This window comes from Fistularia commersonii, chromosome 24 (genome assembly GCF_037954325.1).
Source record: "Fistularia commersonii isolate RoL2024-O1a breed Wild chromosome 24, RoL_Fcom_v1.0, whole genome shotgun sequence".
NCBI classification, from domain to species: Eukaryota; Metazoa; Chordata; class Actinopteri; order Syngnathiformes; family Fistulariidae; genus Fistularia; species Fistularia commersonii.
This window is the reverse complement of record NC_141307.1, coordinates 218,893-240,224: the sequence shown is the minus strand read 5'-3', so window position 1 is coordinate 240,224 and position 21,332 is coordinate 218,893. Positions and strand designations below refer to the sequence as shown.

Below are 21,332 nucleotides of genomic sequence, written 5' to 3'. Positions count from 1 at the left end.
CTTTGCGAGGACGTCGTACCTCCGTTTCTCCTCCGGGGTAAAAGCCCTGGGAGGGATTTCTTTCTCCGCAGCGAGGCTCCCGGAGGTGCAGCAGGTGAAGGTCGTCAGCTTCGTTGCCGCGGGCTGATTAGAGCGGCAGCCGAAGAGCTTCCGTAGAGGAGCGGCGGCGTCTCTGGGTGAGGTCTCCTGTCCGGGTGTTTGACTGCAGCCGCTAGCGGATCTGTAACGCCTCCTGAAGCTTTGGTCCCGCAGGCTCTGCTGTTCCGTCATGGCGGGCCGTCTCCCAGGAGCCTCGCTGCGCTCCCTGGTTCTCACCCCGGAGAAAATCCCGGACTTCCTGATCCCGACCCGCAGCCCAAGGCTCTGCCTCCTCTCCCCGCGGCGCCCGACGTCCCCGGACCGGATGCGGCTGCTGTCCAGCCCGGAGGACGCCGGGCCGGAGCCCGTGGCCCCGCGGGTGCCGGGCCGGCCTCGCCCCCTGCTCCGCGCCCCGAGGATCAGGCTCCCGCGCCGCCCCGCCCCCCCGGAGCGTGAGGAGGCCGCGGACCCTGGCGCCCGCGCCGCCCTGACCCTGAAGCACCTGGACAAAGTGACGACGCCGTACGGCTTCCGGGAGGTCCTGGCCTCCAGCCCGTGCACCGGTCGTCGAGAGTCCCTCTTCCACCGCGGTAAAGGGGCACGAAACCAGGACAGGCCCGAAGCCCGGGAGGACCCGGGAGAGACCGGCAGGTCCAGGGTCGGCACCTTCTGCCTGCAGGCCGTGAGGGAGCTGAGATCCAGGAGCCCCAGGAGGCGGAAGTGAGCGCTGCGCAGGCGCGGCTCATGTTTGCATCTGATTTTAAGGTTTACCGTCAGGTTTTAAGGTTCGGACTGGTCGGCGGGGATCGACTCGACGTCCCAGGAGGACTCGCCTTGCAGGTACAAGCTGTGGATCTCTGAAAATGGCCCTCCTGGGACATTCATGTCCGTCTGAGTGGTTTGTTGTGCGTTGGGGACCGTTAACCTGCAGACGACCCCGGAGCCGTGCCCTCAGCCCAACAGTCGATATGCTTTTATCAAAAGTTTAATAAAACCTATTTAATGTGTTGAATGGAATTCTTTGATAACTTTATTGACTCTGCAGCAGTGTTTCCTGTAGAGCTAGCATCTACTCACCGTGAAATACGTTTCACTATGAAACTGGAGCCGATGAAGGTCAAACGTTTGCAGCAGATTTCAGCAGATGCAAAGAACAAACTGCTTAAAAGTGAAGAATTCCAACTCGATGGTGTATTAAGTGCCGCTGATCCCCCCCCCCCCCCCAGTGTGAGCGTGAAGTCAAGGAAAATCCTTCAGACCTGCAGGGAGACATGGCTTTTTACTTAAGGTTTGAATGCTTGGGAACATGAAAGCGGAAAATGTATCCGCTAACATTTAAACTGTCGCTTCTGGTTATTCAGTGAAGTCAAAAGTAAAGAACTGCTAAATGGGGGTGGGGGATGTCCCCTTTTAATATCTATTTACTGTAGTTTTCAAAGAGACTTTGATTTTTCTGATCGCCATCGATCCGCCGCTGACGCCTTACGTATCGGTGACGTAGAGACGTAAACCCGGAAATGTAGTTCTCTTACCCGGGGGTAAAGTGGGCAGCGTGTTTGTTTTGATTCCTTTTTTCTTTGCCCCTCAATGAAGTCCATCCAAGGCTCTCCCAGCGGTGAGTGTCGGGGCTCCGCCGCGGGCAGGGATCGGTTTCCGCGAAACGGCGAGCCGCTGTTTGCCGGCGGGCTACTGTTTCGACAGTGAGCTAGCCGATGAACGACGGAGCTAGCTGCTTAACCGCGGCTTAGCTCGCAGCGGCAAGCTAACATCTGCGGCCAAGTTTGACCGGTAGGCTAAGCTAACTCCGCAGCTTTGCTAGCTGCAAGACTAAAAGTCCCCCCTTTCTCGGCGGTCACATCTTCTCCGTCAAAATACCGTCTTTATCCCGGCTTTCATCCCAGCGCTTATCCGCTCTTCGCATTGCAAACACTTCTGTTTCCAAATTATTATGACAAAAAAATATTGCATGCGTGCATCGGGTTTCATTGGAAACTTTTTAAACCATCATAAGTCGGAAATAAAACCCAAGTGGAAGTTCAGTGGCTTGAGGTCACTTCGACTGACACCCCGTGTCTCCATGGAAACGGCCTTTTCACAAATTTGGAAAAGACAAAGATGTTGAGCCTTTTACCAGCTGCTGAAGGTGTGAGTGCGCAGGTGGAAGGACCTTCTCTTCTCTCACTCGCCTTCCCCTCCTCACAGGAGGCGATGGAGAGAGTGCTTCAGGGGTGACCTCAGGGGTGGCCTTAGGGGTGACCTCCCCTGAGCTGCCCTGCTCCGTCACGGAGACCTCAGCCCCCCGGACCGGACCGACACAGGGATTCATCACTGACCTTCTACCCCCACGTTGTGTTCCAGGGGTCTGACGTGGACTTCCAGCACCATGACTCCGGGCCTGAAGCGCCCCAGACCAGCACCAGCACCCTCCAAGGACCCCCCGCTGACCCCCGGAGGAGGCGCAGCTATCGGGGAGGAGGACGAGGAGGAGGAGGAGGATGGTTTCCTGCTGGTGGAAGAAGATACCACTGACTCCAGCCTTGTCATTACGATGGGTACACACACACACACACACACACACACACACACACACAATATGAATACATTTAAGTATGATGCTATTACGGTCACTGGTCAGAACTTTGATGGCCATCATGGTAAGGTTTCTCTCGGTCCGCCCCCGTTGTGTCCGGAGTTGAGATGCTCCGGCCGCCAGGCGGAGAGGCGTTCAGGGTCTGTCTCTGGAGAGCCCTGAAGGCATCACTGCAGCTTCACATGTCCTCCTACCATCTCATCCACCCAGACAGACATCCTTCATCCCTTCATATTCATGTCAGTAACATGGCTGTGATTGGCCGGCTCCTCAGAGGACAGCCAGGCGGAGGGCCGGAGGAGGAGAGCGCCCAGGAAGAGGAAGAGGAGGCCGGCTGAGGAGGAGGAGGAGGACGAGGAAGGAGGAGGAGGAGAGGAGCTGGAGATCAACAGGCAGCTGGACCAGTCGTTGGAGACCAAGTCCAGGCAGCACAACCTGACCACGGTCAACGTGCGCAACATCATCCACGTGAGTCGTCACGCCCGCTTCTGTTAACACACACACACACACACACACACACACACACACACACACACACACACACACACACACGGCGGTCAGTGACCCTGACCTCTGACCCCCAGGAGGTGATCACCAATGAACACGTGGTGGCCATGATGAAGGCCGCCATCAACGAGACCGATGCCACGCCCCCGTTCGTGAGTTTGCCGCCGCCGCCGTGCATCTCGCCGACGTCACGGCCGAGCGCCGGGTGAGCAGATGTTTGTGTCCAGGAGCCCAAGATGACGCGGTCCAAGCTGAAGGAGGTGGTGGAGAGAGGAGTGGTGAGGCCTTCAGGTTCCCTCCTGGACCTCCGTCGTGTGCACCACCATGTTGACATGATTCCTCCTCCCGATGGGCCGAGGTGCGTTGTAAAGCTCTTCCTGTCCATCAGGTGATCCCGGCCTGGAACATCTCCCCCATCAAGAAGCCCGGCGACGCCAACAAGGTAAGCGCCAACGGAGGCGCGTCCCCTCCCTGAGCAGGAAGCGGTCTTAGCTCGTGCTAAGGAAGTTAGCACGTGTCCGCGGAGGCAGAGCCGGGCAGGTTTTCCTCCGTCCCAACGTGACGCGGTCTCCTCAGGCTCCTCAGTTCGTGGACATCCCTCTGGCCGAAGAAGACTCCTCCGACGAAGAGTACCGTCCGGACGAGGAGGAGGAGGACGAGACGGCCGAAGACGTGAGGCTCCGCCGGTCCGCCCGCCAAATGCAGGCCTGCGATTGGCCGGCGTTCACCCGGCTCTGTGTTGCAGACGTTCCAGGAGAGCGACATGGAGAGCACGGCTTCTTCTCCCAGAGGGAGTCGCCTGCACCGGCCGGAGGAGGACTGCTGCAGCCCCTGGCAGGTAGGACCTCCACCTCCTCCGCTCCACCCAGGACCAGCGGGGGCTTGAAGGAGTCCTCTTCCGCAGGCCTCCCGGTGCCGGGGCCGCCGCCCGAGGGCCGGATCCGGCTCCATGGGCCCGCCTCCTCCTCCCAAAGCCGCGCCTCCGCACGCCTCCACCGACAGCACCTTCCTGGAGAAGCTCCACGCCGTGGAGGAGGAGCTGGCGGTGTGCATGGAACCCTACCAGGTAACGGAGGAACCTTCTCGGCCCTCCCGGAGCGGTCGGCGGTCCGCTTAGAGTTGTGAACGGCGGCGGTCCTTCTCTTCCCAGCCTCTGTCGGAGTCTGAGGACGAGGTGGGTTTGATGGCCTACAGGACCAGGTCCAAGCGGCCTCTGAGGGACGTCCCCCTGGGCCGGCTGGAGGCGGAGCTCCGGGCCCCCGACATCACTCCCGACATGTACGAGTCGAGCTCCGCCCCCGAGGACAGGGAGTGGACCGATTGGCTGAGAGGCCTGATGACCTCGGACATGGACAACGAAGGTCAGACCGGGGTTCCCCTTCTCCGGTCCGGGTCAGGGGGGTCAGGAAACCCCAGGTGGTCCTTCCTGACCCAGCTTCTTCCGCTTACACATGTATGCTCAGCGACTTAGCCCGCGGACTAGCCCCGCTCGTTAGCCACAACGCGATGAGTCGGCCACATGCTTGTCGTAAGCCGTAGGCTACCAGCTGGTCACGTGAAACGAGTTAGCCACGCTGCTATGAATGAGCCGCAGGTTACCAGTTAGCCATAGGCTAGTAGTTAGCAACATGCCACTCATTAGCCACAGCGGGGCCTCACAGAGTGTGTGTTCTCAGATGAGTGTGATGACGAAGACGACCCAGAGTACAACTTCCTGGCTGACATCGACGAACCCGACCAGGAGGATTACCGTGACGACAAGGCCGTCCGCATCACCAGTACGCACTTGTGCACACGCCTGATACGACTGCTGAAGCACTAACTAACTAACAAAGTACTTTGTTCCTCAGAGAAGGAGGTGAATGAACTGATGGAGGAGTTGTTTGAAACGGTGAGAGACACACACACACACACACACACACACACAGGCGTACTGACATGCACACTGGTTCACGAAGAAACATCAACAATGTTTGTTTGAAAACTGCAGCTGAAGGAGGACCTGACTGCCCAGGAGGTGGACGATGAAGGCCACGATGAGGAGGAGGAGCTGAACGCTGCGCAGACACACACTCAACAAGACCAGCATAGCATGCACGTATCACACACACACACTCTCAGACACACACACACACACAGACCTCCTGACCTCCAGCTGTTCCTCCGCAGACACGTGCAGGACGATGAGGAGGCGGACGAGCCGATCACAGAGCTGCGTACGGTGAAGCAGCAGCTCCAGCTGATCAGGAGGAAACGGCAGCTTGGCGCCGCAAACACACACATGGAAACACACACGCCGAGTATGAGCGCACAGCAGCGGGGCAGGCTGACGCAGCAGCTGCAGCAGGTCTGACATGTCCTGACCTTTCACCTACTGACACATTTCTGTAGCACTAACCAGGTGTGTGTGTGTGTGTGTGTGTGTGTGTGTGTGTGTGTGTCAGCATGTCCAACTGCTTACTCAAACTCACCTGCTGACGTCCGTCGTGGCCAAGCTGCACACAGAGGCCGAGACCACCCGCCAATTCCTGGTAACACACGCACACACACACACACACACACTTCTGACTGCTGTTAGCATGTTAGCCGTGCTCATAAAGTTTACAGCCGTCACCGATTGTCTGCGTGTGCCCTGTGTTGCCATGACAACCCCTCAGTTTGAGCTGGACCTGTTGGCCCAGAGAGGCGAGCTGATGATGTCACCGGGCCGGCGCAGCGTTTTCCGGGCCTCCAACCTGCAGGGGGCGCTGCAGCTGCTGGAGGAGGTCCGGCAGACCCCCGTCAGGTACCAGCCCCACAGACGACCCCCAGACGCCCGCGGACATAGTGAGGGCACCCGCTCAGCACCTGCTGCCCAGGGCTCAGGAGCTGGAGGCTCACCTGTGTGTGTGTGTGTGTGTGTGTGTGTGTGTGTGTGTGTGTGTGTGTGTGTGTGTGTGTGTGTGTCAGTGCGCTGCTTCCCCACCATGCCCCCCCACCTGGCCTGGCTCTTCGCCACCCGTCCCGTCTTCCTCTACCCTGAGCTGCTGCCCTGTGTCAGCCTGGACCCAGACCTCTACTCCCCCTGCAGGACCGCTGCCTTCACTGCAGCTGAGGACTGGTGCGGGGACACACACACACACACACATACACACACACACACACACACGGTGGATGAGCACCAGGACACTTTGGGTTTTTAAAAATATCTTATGGAACATTGTCACTTTGTGTGTGTGTGTGTGTGTGTGTGTGTGTGTGTGTGTGTGTGTGCGCAGCCTGCTGGTGCTGGGTCTGAGGAACATGGAGGGCTCATGTGACCCCACCAAACTGGTGTCTCAGTTCCTGCTGAGGAAGTCCCTGGTCCAGGTCCGCCGCAGGGTCCTGCAGTGCTGCCGGCCCGGCTCGCCCAGCAACGTCGTCAAGGTAACGGAGAGGACGGTCAGGTGGACGAAGACCTGGACCAGAACCTCACTCTCCTCTGTGTGTGTGTGTGTGTGTGTGTGTGTGTGTGTGCAGGCCTTCAGGTTCCAGCGTGAGCTGTGGTCCATGGCGGTGGCGTGCCGGCCCGCGGCGGCGTGGGAGTGTCGCCCCCCGGTGGAGAGAGAGGAGAGGCTCCTCCCTCTGTGGCTGCTGGTGGGTTCATCCGGAGAAACACTCCTGTCTGATTGGCCGAGAGCGGGACGCTGACCTTTGACCTTCCCGCCTCCAGCGTAGCCTTCCCATCCTCCGCCCGACCTTGACGGAGCCCCCCCTCCTGGGCCGTCGGCCCGGCTACCCACCCCGGCTCCCCGCCGGCCTCCGCTTCCGGCGGATGGGGTTTGTGCGCGTCGCGACCCCTCGCGCGCCCTCGCCGCTCGCCGTCTCCACGGCGACCACAGAGAAGATCACCCGCCACTACCGGACCCTCGCCGGCCTGAGGAGGAGGCCCGACGGCGAGGAGCCGGCCTCAGCAGGAAGTGACCATCACCAGGAGGCGGAGTCAGAGCGGCAACAGGAAGTGAAGGTGGGAGGAGATACATAGCAGGTGGCTCTTCATGGGCTGTGTGTGTGTAATAATACCTGTGTGTGTGTGTGTGTGTGTGTGCAGGGAGAAGAGTCATCTGATGAAGAAGACGAGGAAGATGAAGCTCAGCGCCGCTCTGAAGACGCTGCATTTGCACAGGATTACCTGCTGAGGGTGAGGACGGCTGCTGCAGTGGTAGTACTGTGTACTTGTACTGCAGTGGTAGTACTGTGTACTTGTGCTCCAGTGGTAGTACTGTGTACTTGTGCTGCAGTGGTAGTACTGTGTACTTGTGTTCCAGTGGTAGTACTGTGTACTTGTACCACAGTGGTAGTACTGTGTACTTGTGTTCCAGTGGTAGTACTGTGTACTTGTGCTCCAGTGGTAGTACTGTGTACTTGTGTTCCAGTGGTAGTACTGTGTACTTGTGGTTCTGTCCATGCAGGTGTGTGAGGCGGTGCAGGCGTCGCCTCCGCGGGCCGAGCAGCTGCTGCAGGCGTTGGAGCGGTTCTCCTCACTGCCTGGAGAACCAGGAGAACCAGGAGAACTTGAAGGAATATCGGAGAAGCTGTCGTCCCTGCTGGCGTCCCTGAGCCTGGTCCTGCAGCCGTGGCCTCAGCTGCTCCGGGACTTTGCAGCGTTCTTGACGCCGGCACAGGCGTGCAGCTGCGGCCTGGTCAGTGACACCACTGCAGATGGTCACTGCAAGAGGTCACTGCAGATGGTCACTGCAGATAGTCACTGCAGATGGTCACTGCAGATGGTCACTGCAGATGGTCACTGCAGATGGTCACTGCAAGAGGTCACTGCAGATGGTCACTGCAGATAGTCACTGCAGATGGTCACTGCAGATGGTCACTGCAGATGGTCACTGCAGATGGTCACTGCAGGAGGTCACTGCAGATGGTCACTGCAGATGGTCACTGCAAGAGGTCACTGCAGATGGTCACTGCAGATGGTCACTGCAGATGGTCACTGCAGATGGTCACTGCAGGAGGTCACTGCAAGAGGTCACTGCAGATGGTCACTGCAGATGGTCACTGCAGATGGTCACTGCAGGAGGTCACTGCAGGAGGTCACTGCAGATGGTCACTGCAGATGGTCACTGCAGATGGTCACTGCAGGAGGTCACTGCAAGAGGTCACTGCAGATGGTCACTGCAGATGGTCACTGCAGGAGGTCACTGCAGATGGTCACTGCAGATGGTCACTGCAGATGGTCACTGCAGGAGGTCACTGCAAGAGGTCACTGCAGATGGTCACTGCAGGAGGTCACTGCAAGAGGTCACTGCAGATGGTCACTGCAAGAGGTCACTGCAGATGGTCACTGCAGATGGTCACTGCAAGAGGTCACTGCAGATGGTCACTGCAGATGGTCACTGCAGGAGGTCACTGCAGGAGGTCACTGCAGATGGTCACTGCAGATGGTCACTGCAAGAGGTCACTGCAGATGGTCACTGCAGATGGTCACTGCAAGAGGTCACTGCAGATGGTCACTGCAGGAGGTCACTGCAGATGGTCACTGCAGGAGGTCACCGCAGATGGTCACTGCAGATGTCCACCTTTGGCCGGACACCTCCTGATCCCTCGACGTTCTTCTGCAGCTCCAGGAGCAGCAGATGTTCAGGCGGAGCCGGCGGTTCCTGCGGCGCCTGAGGCGGGGCCTGGGCCGAGGCTCCGCCCTCTACCGCCGGGTGGTGTCGGCTCTGCAGGGAAGCTCCGCCCCCTCCGCCCGGCACGCCGAACAGGTAGGGACGACCCGATCGGCCGCCGGGCCGCGGCTCCGCCCCCTTGACCGTCACGTGTCCCGGTGCAGATCTCCAGCCTCCTCCAGGACCACCCAGACCTGCGGCGGGAGTTCAGACACTGTTTCCCCTCGGTTGTCGTGGCAACTGACCCGGCGGGAAGCGAGGAGCGGCCGGCGGGCGGCGCAGACAACTTCGCCACGGACGCCACGGGCAAGAAGAAGGTCATCTGGACACGGTGAGAACCTCGGCAGAATCCGAACCGGACTCCACCTGGACCCGGGAGAAGGTCAAGGATCCAGCGTGACCTCCAGCCTTCCTCCTCAGGCAAGAAGACCACGCCCTCCTCACCGCCTGTCAGCAGCAGGGAGCCAATCAGAGGACCTTCAGACGAGTCTCCGCCCACCTGGGGGACAAGACCGCTCAACAGGTGTGTGTGTGTGTGTGTGTGTGTGTGTGTGTGTGTGTGTGTGTGTGTGTGTGTGTGTGTGTGTGTGTTCTAGTTCTTGAAGCTTCTTCTTCTTCCAGGTCAGCCGTCGCTTCCACGACCTGCTGTCTCTTTTTCACTCTGCACCGCCGGACGCCGCTTCCTGTTCGTCCGAGGATCGGCCAATCAGCAGGCGGACGGCGCCGCCGGACTGAAGATCCAGCCAATCGGAAGTCTGCGGACATTTCGGGGTCCACTGGGCCGGCGGTCCCGGTCCGACTTCAGTGATGGCCGGGTTCTGCGGGCTCCTCCAGGAGAACATCTCAGAACCTCAGCATCATTCCACAGACGGTCTGGATCTGCTGAGCGTCCACAGGTGGACAGAAGGATCCAAGGTTCCGGGTCTTCTCAGGGTCTGCTTTCTGAACATATTTATCCCAAGGGTGTGGAGATCATCTTCATGATCATCTCCATGAGAGGCTCTGTGATCCTCCAGATGATCTGCTCATCACCTGCCTGAGCAAACCATCATGGCTGCCAGGCTTTTAATGTGAAGGAAACAATAAAGATGTGACCAAAGTGGAGACAGGTTTGGTCCCATCATTGCTGGGGAAGGACCAATGAGGAGGCTGCAAATGCTGAACCAATGAGGAGGCTGCAAAGCACTGGACCAGTGAGGAGGCTGCAAATGCTGAACCAATGAGGAGGCTGCAAAGCGCTGGACCAATGAGGAGGCTGCAATGTGGTGGACCAATGAGGAGGCTGCAAAGCGCTGGACCAATGAGGAGGCTGCAAAGCTCTGGACCAATCCAGTTCTCCTCTCAGTCGAGACTTGTCCATCCAACCAAAATAGGAGTGAGTAGAAGCACTAGAATAATAAAGGTAACATAGATCCTCCATGGATTCCACAGGAACCACAGGAGTCAATATCAATCTCAAATCTTAGTCTGATTATATGTTGTGTGCAGTTTTATAAGAACCCCTTTATTGTTGACATAGAATTTATTCCTGCTCAGCCTTTTATTCCAATTCAAATCCTTATATAAAGAAGAGCAAAAAACGGCCGTGGTTTGTAGCATCCACCCATCCAGAAGATGTGGTCCAGCAGTGAGGTGTGACGCCCTGCCGCGGAGACACAACGAGCAGCCGCCAAACACTTGTGGGGAGAGACGTGCACATTGTGGAACCGCAAAACCCAATTTAGCAATAAACTATTGACATGAGAACAACTGACCTTTAACCTTCAGAAGCTGTGGAACCACAACCATACCGTTGTGGAGGCAGCTTTTAGAATATAACCTTTCCTTTAAAACCGAACGCTCCTGTTGTTCCAAAGGTAATAATGCACGTGCAACATTTGCTCATTTCTCAGGTCGTTTATCAGGATCGTCGGGAATTTGAGTTCAACGCGAAGGCGGTGAGATGTGATCTTTGTCAAGCAAAGCCTCATCAACCACACGCTTGACTTTTTCCTCATTTCTTCAGTGAGACGGGCCTAATTTAAGTCGGATTTAAGGAGTTTTCCTTTCTCTTCTCCTGACCGTATCCTGAACAGGGACGCCGCTGATCTCCGACAGGTGGCATTCCTTCAGACGGAATAACACCCACTTATTGTGGTTCCTTTGAGAATCTTTCTACGCGTTCGACACAAACACGTTCGTATCGTCTGCAAGAGGCGATCGCTTCAATTCTCTTCCTGCCGCCGTCATGCCGTTATATAAATGACCCTTGTTTTATACGTGCAGCCAAACTTGAGGGACTAAAAGAAAGAAAAAGGCAAAGCGAATATCCTTGTCTTACGGCAGGATGGACGTTACATCTGCTGGTTGAACCGCAAGCCGGTCCAACACACTCCAACCGGCCTTCCAAATGGACGGACGGCACCCCAAACCAAAACCTGGATAGCTTTGAACAGAAGTGGGTGATTTATGGAGTCGAACATCAACGCAGAGCTCGATGAAACGGTTTTTGGAGAAGTCTTTGACCCCTGCAGGACAGGAAAAATGGACAAGGAGCTGGTTAAAATGATGGCACTAGATTTTCAGCCACTTTCAGTTGTGGATGACAAGGGTTTCGCTGGTCTGCCATCCGGCAGGAGCTGATCCCAGACCAGCGGCACCGAGAAGGTGCTTCGCTGCAGGAGAGGGTTGATGATCCACGGCAGGTTGTCTAATAACTGACACTTTAAAGTTGCTTAGTGTAAAAAAGTTAAAAGGTTAAGTGAGTTAAAAGTAGAGTGAAAATATTAAGGCTATTATAATATCGTGGTACAAGACATTTTTTTTAATGATTATGAATTCATTTTGTGCATATTGTTACATTATTATTGGTCATATATCGATTAAAGCAACAAAAAAAGCAGCCGAAAGAGCCGGACTTGCCACCAGTGACGTCAGCGTGTGGACATGCGCAGAGCGTCTTCGGCGCAGAGCTTTTATTTTGAAGGTTCGACCGGAAGCGCAGCGCGTCTCTTCCGGTCGCGTGGGGGGGGGGGGGTGGACGCGCCGCCGCCATGTTGGCCGCCGCGCGCCTGCTGGCCGTCGCGCGCCTGCTGGCCGCGCTGCTGTGCGTGCCCGCCGCGGGGGGCTCGCGCAGGGACGTGCTCGAGCTCGCGGACGCGGACTTCGACTACCTCGCGGCGGAGCACGAGACCCTGCTCGTGACGTTCTACGCTCCATGGTAACGGTGACGTGTTTGAGTGACAGTTGAGGGGGCGGGGTTACGCGCGCACCTGCCCGACGTCATCTCCTCATTTCCCTCCCTTCCTTCCTTCCTTCCTTCCCTCCTCCCTCCTCAGGTGTGCTCACTGTAAGAAGATGTCTCCATCCTATGAGAAGGCAGCTTCCCTCCTGAAGGGTTTGGTGCAGCTGGCCAAGGTAGAGGAGGAGGTTGTTGTTGTCATGGTGACGTGGCTTTTGTCCCTGATTGGTGTGTGTGTGTGTGTGTGTGTGTGTGTGTGTGTTCCAGGTGGACTGCACCGCCAACAGGCAGACCTGCTCCCGCTTCGGGGTGACGGGCTTTCCTTCTCTGAGGGTCTTCAGGAACGGCCGGGACGGAGGTTCTTACGAAGGACCTCCATCTGCAGGTGACCCATCCTTCTCCACCGCCTCGGCTGCAGACAGGTGTGTGTGCACTCATGTGTGTGTGTGTGTGTGCTAGAGGGCATCTATGAATACATGAAGAAGCAGGCGGGACCAGACTCACTTCTTCTGACCACTGAGGAAGATCTGAAGACCTTCACCAATAACTATGATGCTTCCATCGTCGGTACGAGTCTGCTGACACACACACACACACACACATACACAGGGAGGGGGGCATCAAGGTTGGCTCACTGTGTGTGTGTGTGTGTGTGTGTGTGTGTGTGTGTAGGCGTCTTCTCGGACCCGTCCTCGCCTGGTCTCCTGGAGTTCCTCCAGGCTGCAGGTCTCCTCAGGGACCAGTTCCGCTTCGCCCACCTGACGGATCTGAGGGCGGCAGCAGCGCACCGCGTGGACTCTGAGTGAGGCCCTGGACCTCCTGGACCTCCTGGACCTCCAGGTCCAGCTGGACCACCTGGACCAGCTGGACTACCTGGACCTGGATCTGGACCCATCAGCTCTGAAGGTGGTGTGTGTGTGTGTGTGTGTCCAGGTGTGTGTTGTTGTTCCGGCCTCCCCGGCTCTCCAGCCGCTTTGAGGAGGACGTGGTGGTCTTCAGGGACCACCTGACGGTCGGGTCTCTGCGCCGCTTCATCCGGGACCACATGTAAGGCCCCCGGCGCCGGCGGCTCGTTTCTATAGCAACGGGTGGCTGGACAACTCTGTGTGTGTGCGTGTGTGTGTGTGTGTGTGTGTGCAGCTTCGGCCTATGCCCTCACATGACCCTGGAGAACAGAGACCGCCTCAGAGGACGAGACCTTCTGACGGCCTTCTACGAGCTGGACTTCCTCCGGAACCCCCGCGGCTCCGGCTACTGGAGGAACAGGTGAGCCGGGGGGCGGGGCCTCCGCCGGCGAGCGCCGCTAAGGCCCCGCCCCCTTCCCTCGGCAGGGTGATGAAGGCGGCGTCCGCCTTCGGGGGGCGGGGCCTGACCTTCTCGGTGGCCAATAAGAAGGACTTCCTGTCGGAGCTGGAGAGCGAGTTCGGCCTGGGAACGGAAGAAGGAGGAGACCTGCCCTTCATCACCATCAGGACCAGGCTGGGACACAAGTTCTCCATGAGGGAGGAGTTCACGTACGGAACCCTGTGTGTGTGTGTGTGGGTGTGGGTGTGTGTGTGTGTGGGTGTGTGTGTGTGTGTGCGTGTGTGGGTGGGTGTGTCTGCGTGTGTGTGTGTGTGTGTGTGTGTGTGTGTGTGTGTGTGTGTGCGCGTGTGTGGGTGGGTGTGTCTGCGTGTGTGTGTGTGTGTTTGTGTGTGTGCATGTGTGTGTGTGTGTTTGTGTGTGTGTGTTAACATGTCTGTACCTCTGTGTCTGTCTGTGTGTGTGTGTGTGTGTGTGTTAACATGTATGTACCTTTGTGTGTGTGTGGTCGTGTGTGTTAACATGTCTGTACCTCTGTGTGTGTGTGTGTGTGTGTATGTGTGTTTGTTAACATGTATGTACCTTTGTATGTGTATGTGTGTGGTCGTGTGTGTTAACATGTATGTACCTTTGTGTGTGTGTGTGTGTGTGTGTGTGTGTGTGTGTGTTCCAGGAGAGATGGCTCCTCCCTCACCAGGTTCCTGGAGGATTTCTTTGCTGGTCGTCTGAAGCGTTTTATCAGATCAGAGCCGCTGCCTGAGAGGAACTCTGAGCCCGTCAAGGTGTGTGTGTGTGTGTGTGTATGTATGTGTGTGTGTGTCTCTGTGTGTGTCTCTGTGTGTGTGTGTTTGAAGGTCATAGGTCAAAATCCTTCTTTTTGAGTTTTGTAATACCAAAATTTGGGAATGCGCCAATCCCTGTGCGTATGTGTGTGTGTGTGTGTGTGTGTGTGTGTGTGTGTGTGCAGGTGGTGGTGGCTGAGTCTTTCAGTGAGGTGGTGGACGACCCCAGCAAAGATGTGCTGATCCAGTTTTACGCTCCGAGCTGTCCGGCGTGCCGGAGGCTGGATCTGGTGTTCAGGAGTCTTGCTGAGAAGGTACGGTGCCTCCATGTCCTTCTTCACACGCCTCACGGCGGGCTGGCGCTCGGTCCGCCCGGCGGTCCGGATGGAGATCGGGATCCTCTTCCAGGATCGTGACCCGTCATTTGAGATCAGCGATCCATCCAGATCGGAATCGTCAGTCGTGGTGGAACATGGTGTTTCCAATGTTGGACCTTCTGTCCCGCAGCTCTCGGCGGATCCAAAGGTGCTCATCGCCAAGATGAACGCCGTGGACAACGACGTCCCGCCGGGCTACGACGTCCAAGGGTGAGACCTCGGAGCTCCGTCACAGGTTACATGACGGGAGGGACCTGACTGACATGTGTGTGTGTTTGTGTGTGTGTGTGTGTGTCCTCAGATTTCCCAGCATTTTCCTGGCTCCGGCGGGTCAGAAGGACGAGCCCATCAGATACGAGGTGAGGTCTTGTTTTTTTGGGCTGAGGGTCCCATTACATTAAATTACATTACATTACATTACATTACATGACATTCCATTACCCAAATATAAGTCACTTACCCAAAGCGACTTACAAAAAGTGCAATTCAGTCAGAAAAGATCTGAAATACCAGAGGTCCGAAGTGTCTCAGAACCATATGCATGGATCCACTTCTGATGTGGTTCCAGGGTCCGCGGGAGCTGCAGGACCTCCTGCACTTCCTGCAAAGGGAGGCGGGACGCACCCTGGTGATCGACGGGCCGAAGGAAGAACTCTGACGCCGACGTCCGCCCGCCTGCTGCCGGTCTCCGTGACGACGGGCGACCGACAGCAATTGACGCCGCCTTCCGTGACGAGCTCGCCGTCATCTGAGACACGATCGGATACCGGGACGGTTCTGATCATCTTGACTTGGTTAACATCTCGATGTATCGCACTATTTGATGTCTCATTTAAACATCAGTAGAAGGACAGACGTGTTCATGTCACACGCCTGGGACAGTAGTTATTCACCTTTATTTATGAGTAAATTATTATTTATTTGATCCAAAGAGTTTGTCAGTTATTGCCTGAATGGAGTATTTTCTCATGTGCTGATGGATGTTTGATGATGAAATCTGATGAAAACTTTCCAAAGTCAGAGGTCACAAGGGACGAAGTTAGAATTTAGTCAACTCAGCTTTTATTGTCAAGTCCTTTCACATGCACTGGACATACAGAGGAGTTGAAATGATGTTTTCCACTGTCCTGTGCGCGGACAGAGACAGGACAACATTAAAAGACAGAACATCATAATGAACGCATATAGATAATACAGGACAACATGAGACATATTGTGTTTTGACTTCACCTAAGTGTGACAAGTGAAGCAATTGTAACAAGAGTAATAAATAACATTGATGCCTAGTGACTACTGGAACCACAAACAAGTTTGAAACTAAACAGAGAAATGCAGTCAAGTCAACCCACATCAGTGAGATCATGCAAACATACATCCTTCTCTGTTTTATGAGGTCATTTTCCAAATAATTACACCAGTACTTGTCATGTTTTCATGTCATTTCTGAATATATTGAAATGAAGTTGGCGACATTCATCGAGTTAAACGAAAAAAGTTTTTATTTTCACAATAAAACGACGCGCCTGCGCAACTCGACGCCCCGGCCTCTCCGTCTCGCGGACGCGATTGGTTAATATATCTGTCAATCACAGAGCAGCGCCCCGCGGATTGGCCCGAACGGCGACCAATAGCCCGCCCCTCCGACGAGCCCCTCCCTAGTCGTGTCAGCCTCGGAAGGTTCGAGGCTCTCTCCCCGGTCGGTCCGTCAAAATGCTCGGCCAGCAGGTGCTCGTACTCAGTAAGTACCGGTAAACCCGCCCGTGTCCGTGGAAACGTGTCGGACGGAACGTCGACGCGTCGATCTCCGGTTCTTCCCGGTGCGGCGCCGCGCGGCGGCTCGGAAGCCGCACAAAGCGGTCTGGATGCTAGCTAACGGCGCAGCACGTGCTGGAACGCCGGCTGTCTGCTCGCTAACATGCTAACGCTTAGCTTCCCCGTCCGGGAATCAGGCGGTTAGCAGCCGGGGCTAGCCGATGCTGCTAGCTGCCGCTGCTGCTGCTACTACCAACACTGCTGCTACTATTGCTGCTTATGCTAGCTACTAGCTGCCGATGCTGCTGCTAGCTGCTGCCGCTGCTAGCTGCCGTTGTTACTTGCTAAGCCCGGAGGAAGGGACCCGTTAGCTTTCGAGCTGCTGAGTCATGGCGCCTCATTCCTCCGCCGGTCTTCCCGGAAACCTCCTTCGGACCGGCCCTGACCGTTGCCGGCAGCCCACGCCGGTACCGGACGGCGGGAGGCGCCCCGCTCCTCGAAGGGTGCTCGTCCAGGGAGTCGGCTTTATTGACGTCCATTGATTGTGCCCATTGTGACGTCACAGGCGGGTGTCGGCCCGGTTCTGGACCGGAGGCCGCGGTTCGGATGGCTCCGGAAAGACGGTACCTGCCGAGTCATGTTCGACGGAACATCTAATATCAGATCGATCGACATTGACAGGAGTCGATGGGGTGCCATTCTGCCTCCGGCCTGCAGGGGCGCTGCCGAGCAGCTAGATCCTTTTCCCCTGGAGATGCGTTCAGGATATCTGTAGAATTCTGGGGAAAAATGAGCCCACAAAGAGTTTGCTTACAGATAAAGTCTTAGATTTAACTCAGCGAGGACTTTAGGCGGTGAGAACAGCTGGACATGGCAGTCCTATCACAGTGCTATCCCCAGGGTTAGGTGCTAACTGTGACCTCCTGTCTGCAGACCAGAATGTGAAGAGAGAGTCCGGGAGGAAAGTCCAGACCGGAAACATCAACGCTGCCAAGGTTAGTCGCTGTCGCAGCTGTTCGAGGGCATCGACACTGTTGTCATGGTGACATGGTTGAACTATGATGGTGTGTGTTTTCAGACCATCGCTGATGTCATCAGGACCTGCCTGGGCCCACGGGCCATGATGAAGGTGAGACGGGTGCCGATCAGTGTGTGAGATGGCTCGGTGGCTCAGCATCTTACTGTGTGTTTGTGTTTAGATGCTGCTGGATCCCACCGGAGGCATCGTAATGACCAACGATGGAAACGCCATCCTCCGAGAGGTGAGGCCTGCCAAGCGCGCCGCGGTCCGCTCATGGTTTCGGTCCGGAACGACAATGTATTCCATCTCCATGACGCACAGATCCAGGTGCAGCATCCGGCCGCCAAGTCCATGATTGAGATCAGCCGCACTCAGGACGAGGAGGTCGGAGATGGGACCACGTCTGTCATCATCCTGGGTGAGACATCAGGCCTGCGGAGGTTTGAGCCCGTCACAAACACGTCTGACAACGTGTGCGTGTGCTTGTCCGACCGTTAGCCGGGGAGATGCTATCTGTAGCGGAGCAGTTCCTTGAGCAGCAGATGCATCCAACCGTCATCATCAGCGCCTACAGACGGGCTCTGGAGGACATGCTGGAAGCTCTGAAGGAGATCAGGTGACTGCTTCCATCAGAAAGTCATTCGGATGTTTCCCCGTTTTATCGCTCCAAATCCCCTGACCCTCTGCTGACCTTTGACCCCAGCACGCCCGTGGACACGTCCGACCGCTCCATGATGCTGAAGATCGTGCACTCTGCCATCAACACCAAAGCCCTGAGCCGCTGGTCGGAGCTGGCCTGCAACATCGCCCTGGATGCCGTCCTCACCGTGGAGCTGGACGACAACGGCCGCAAGGAGATCGACATCAAGAAGTACGCCAAGGTGGAGAAGGTAGGTGACGTCCTCGCCTTCGCCCGGCGCTACAGCGGCCGTACGCGCCTCTGACCCTCGTATTCACCCAGGTCCCTGGAGGCATCATCGAGGACTCGTGCGTCCTGAAGGGCGTCATGATCAACAAGGACGTGACGCATCCCAGAATGAAACGCTCCATCAAGGAGCCCAGGATCGTCCTTCTGGACTGCTCTCTGGAGTACAAGAAGGGGGAGAGCCAGGTACCGCCACTCTGAGACCACACACTGAGAACACACTCACACATACACGTTGTGTACACACTCTACATCAGGGGGGTCAAACTCATTTCTCATGGCGGCCACATACGGCCTAGGTAGATGTCAAGTGGGCCGGACCATTAAAATGATGGCATTCTCAGCTATAAATAACCAAAATATCTTGTTTTGGTGTAAAGAAGTACAAGGACATTTGGACAATCTTGAAATTGAATGAACAATCCTTTCACAAAACACTTCATGAAACACCTCATATTTCCTGAGACAAATGTGTAGTTTACTTTTATCATTCACATGTTTGCATTGCAACTGATCCCACTGATTTTCCAAAGGCACAAAACTTAAACACGTAATTGGTATTGAAGGATATTGTATTGCTTGTCAAGATTAAATGAGCCTTATAAAGAAAGGGATTTTTAAACCATTTCCACATGTGCATATAAAATCTAAATTGAATCCCTGCCTACACCCTACAAACTAAAAAGGGTGCTATTAAATGTGTAGGGAAGGAAATATTCACCTGTCCTGTAAATGTGTAAACTTCATCCATGAAACATGCAAAGACATACAACACATACTGAAAATGCATGGAGTTGCATGAACAGTAGAATTCCAACATACTCTTTTGTAGTGAAGCTGGTGACTGACATTAAATTGCACATTTTCACTAGCAATTAGCTCGCTGGCTTTTACCGCTGCTGCACTGATTTCTCAGCTTTGGGTGAAAGTGGACGTTGTTTCCTCAGACCTGCCAGCGATTCAATGATCTTATCTCTTCTCAGTTTCTTTGCAAGCTGTCATATTTATCGCTCTGATGAGTCTCGTAGTGGCGCAGAATATTATATTCCTTAAATACCGAAACTTGTTGCAAACACGCCAAACACAAAGGTTTCCCGTGCTTCTCTGTAAATAAATAGGACGTCGTCCATTTTTCTTGGAAAATTCTACACTCTTTATCTACTTTTCTCTGTTTTGATAACGACATTTTGGCTGATGAGGGAGCAGCGGGGAGGTGGAGAACAGGGTAGAAACGACGTCATGACAAGCAGCAGGTGGTGCATTGATAACGTCTGCTGTTTGTTCTGTCTCCGTAAGGAACTTCATCTCAGTTCAGCATTGCATGGAGCTCACAGCTTGTGTGTGTGTGTATGTGTTTGTGTGTGCATGTGTGTGTGCGCGCACACCCCACAGACAGACATAGAGATCAGCAAGGAGGAGGACTTTGCTCGGATCCTTCAGATGGAGGAGGAATACATCCAGCAGATGTGCGAGGACATCATCCGCGTGAAGCCGGACCTGGTCTTCACGGAGAAGGGCATCTCAGGTGCTCATGCATGGTCGCAGTTGTCGCCTGAGGGCTGTCTGATGTGGTCAGATGTTTGATGGTTCTGCTGGAAATGAGTCTCACGAATCTGGCGGTGTGTTGTTTGGTCCTCAGACCTGGCACAGCACTACCTGGTGAAGGCCAACATCACCGCCATCCGCCGCGTCAGGAAGACGGACAACAACCGCATCTCCAGGTGGGTCCGGGTCCCTCCCGTGGCCGATCGCCCGCGGTGGGGGGGGGCACGGAATGACATCACCTCCCGTGGGCTCGCAGGGCGTGCGGCGCACGCATCGTGAGCCGCACGGACGAGCTGCGCGAGGAGGACGTGGGGACCGGAGCCGGCCTGTTCGAGGTCAAGAAGATCGGAGACGAGTACTTCACCTTCGTGACGGAGTGCAAGGACCCCAAGGCCTGCACCATCCTGCTGAGAGGCGCCAGCAAGGAGATCCTGGCCGTGAGTCACTAGCCGCCGGTCCGCGGGCCGTGTCCGTCGGCCTCGCGGCCCCTAACCTGGACCGCTGTCCGCAGGAGGTGGAGAGGAACCTGCAGGACGCCATGCAGGTATGTCGTAACGTGCTGCTGGACCCCTACCTGTTGCCGGGCGGCGGCGCCGTGGAGATGGCGGTGTCCAAGCGCCTGGGCGAGCGCTCCCGCACGCTCACCGGCGTGGAGCAGTGGCCGTACCGCGCCGTGGCCCAGGCTCTGGAGGTCATCCCTCGAACCCTGGTCCAGAACTGCGGCGCCTCCACCATCCGCGTGCTGACGTCTCTGAGGGCCAAGCACACGCAGGACGCCAGCGTGGGCTGGGGCGTGGACGGCGAGACGGGCTCTCTGACCGACATGGCCGCCCTGGGCATCTGGGAGCCGCTGGCCGTCAAAGCCCAGACCTACAAGACGGCGGTGGAGGTGAGGAGCGTGACCTCCGGCCTCCCGGAGAAGCTCCCCCCCCCCCCCCCCCCCCCCGACGCTCACGTCTCCTCTTTCTCCGCAGACCGCCATCTTGCTGCTGCGCATCGACGACATTGTCTCCGGACACAAAAAGAAGGACAAAGAGGAGGCCATGGGAGGCCAAGGAGCGGAATAAACCCCAGCCATCATGTCCCAGTGTGTGTCTGCTCCTACGTGTGTGTGTGTGTGAGTGTGTGTCCGATACTCAAACGGTAATAAAGTCCAAAGCGTCTCCACATCTTGTGTCCCGCTCGTCATTCATCTGCTGCGGATGGGAGGAATTGCGATGTTCCACGGAAGTCAGTGATCAATAGATCCCTAATCAATGAGACTGTGATCGGTGCTCAAGCAAACATCTGGAGAGGGGAGGAAGCACCCGTGTTCTATCAGTTTCCTGGGAGGAGAAGGAGGACCAGGAGACACCGAGCTGCGGATCAGATCATCTTGGAGAGGGAAGAAGCAAACCACAGGTCACATGACCTGCCCCTTCACCTCCTCGCCGCTCCGTCCTCAGGAGGGCCATCCGTTATTTTATGGAGACAAATCCACCTCGAAACTACATCGGTTAGTTTCAATTCAAGAATACTCTTCTTTTCGTTTACACTTGACCGTTCACCGGGTCACGTGAGCCGCGCCCCAAACAAAGATGGCGGCGAGGATCGAACT

General features: G+C 56.1%; 4 protein-coding genes across 4 annotated transcripts; all 4 read left to right on the top strand.

Moving 5' to 3' along the window:
• The first annotated feature begins 51 nt into the window (after positions 1–51).
• On the top strand, positions 52–942 carry LOC147219528 (C2 calcium-dependent domain-containing protein 4C-like). Its single transcript, XM_086171521.1, has 2 exons — positions 52–176; positions 253–942. The coding sequence occupies exon 2, from the start codon at positions 269–271 to the stop codon at positions 800–802; it is 534 nt and encodes a 177-aa protein (XP_086027647.1). The 5' UTR covers positions 52–176; positions 253–268; the 3' UTR covers positions 803–942.
• Positions 943–1,582: 640 nt separating this feature from the next.
• gon4la (gon-4 like a) lies at positions 1,583–9,913 on the top strand. Its single transcript, XM_086171399.1, has 26 exons — positions 1,583–1,693; positions 2,437–2,630; positions 2,943–3,136; positions 3,253–3,327; positions 3,403–3,453; positions 3,564–3,617; positions 3,752–3,847; positions 3,921–4,013; positions 4,080–4,241; positions 4,326–4,536; positions 4,852–4,953; positions 5,026–5,066; positions 5,166–5,269; positions 5,345–5,522; positions 5,620–5,706; positions 5,833–6,001; positions 6,125–6,275; positions 6,433–6,580; positions 6,674–6,790; positions 6,867–7,160; positions 7,245–7,334; positions 7,606–7,836; positions 8,764–8,907; positions 8,976–9,142; positions 9,232–9,334; positions 9,433–9,913. The coding sequence occupies exons 2-26, from the start codon at positions 2,462–2,464 to the stop codon at positions 9,544–9,546; spliced, it is 3,345 nt and encodes a 1,114-aa protein (XP_086027525.1). The 5' UTR covers positions 1,583–1,693; positions 2,437–2,461; the 3' UTR covers positions 9,547–9,913.
• Positions 9,914–11,797: 1,884 nt separating this feature from the next.
• On the top strand, positions 11,798–15,417 carry LOC147219526 (protein disulfide-isomerase A3-like). The gene is made up of 13 exons (XM_086171520.1): positions 11,798–12,010; positions 12,129–12,207; positions 12,299–12,416; positions 12,491–12,598; positions 12,704–12,833; positions 12,965–13,078; positions 13,172–13,297; positions 13,363–13,545; positions 14,007–14,115; positions 14,301–14,429; positions 14,623–14,702; positions 14,794–14,851; positions 15,061–15,417. Exons 1-13 carry the CDS (start codon positions 11,844–11,846, stop codon positions 15,148–15,150), a joined length of 1,491 nt encoding a protein of 496 aa, XP_086027646.1. The 5' UTR covers positions 11,798–11,843; the 3' UTR covers positions 15,151–15,417.
• A 708-nt stretch (positions 15,418–16,125) lies between these two features.
• Positions 16,126–20,902, top strand: cct3 (chaperonin containing TCP1, subunit 3 (gamma)). Its single transcript, XM_086171519.1, has 13 exons — positions 16,126–16,230; positions 17,178–17,239; positions 17,323–17,373; positions 17,444–17,506; positions 17,587–17,683; positions 17,764–17,881; positions 17,969–18,155; positions 18,227–18,376; positions 19,583–19,715; positions 19,830–19,911; positions 19,992–20,172; positions 20,247–20,624; positions 20,710–20,902. The coding sequence occupies exons 1-13, from the start codon at positions 16,203–16,205 to the stop codon at positions 20,800–20,802; spliced, it is 1,623 nt and encodes a 540-aa protein (XP_086027645.1). The 5' UTR covers positions 16,126–16,202; the 3' UTR covers positions 20,803–20,902.
• The last annotated feature ends 430 nt before the right edge of the window (positions 20,903–21,332 follow it).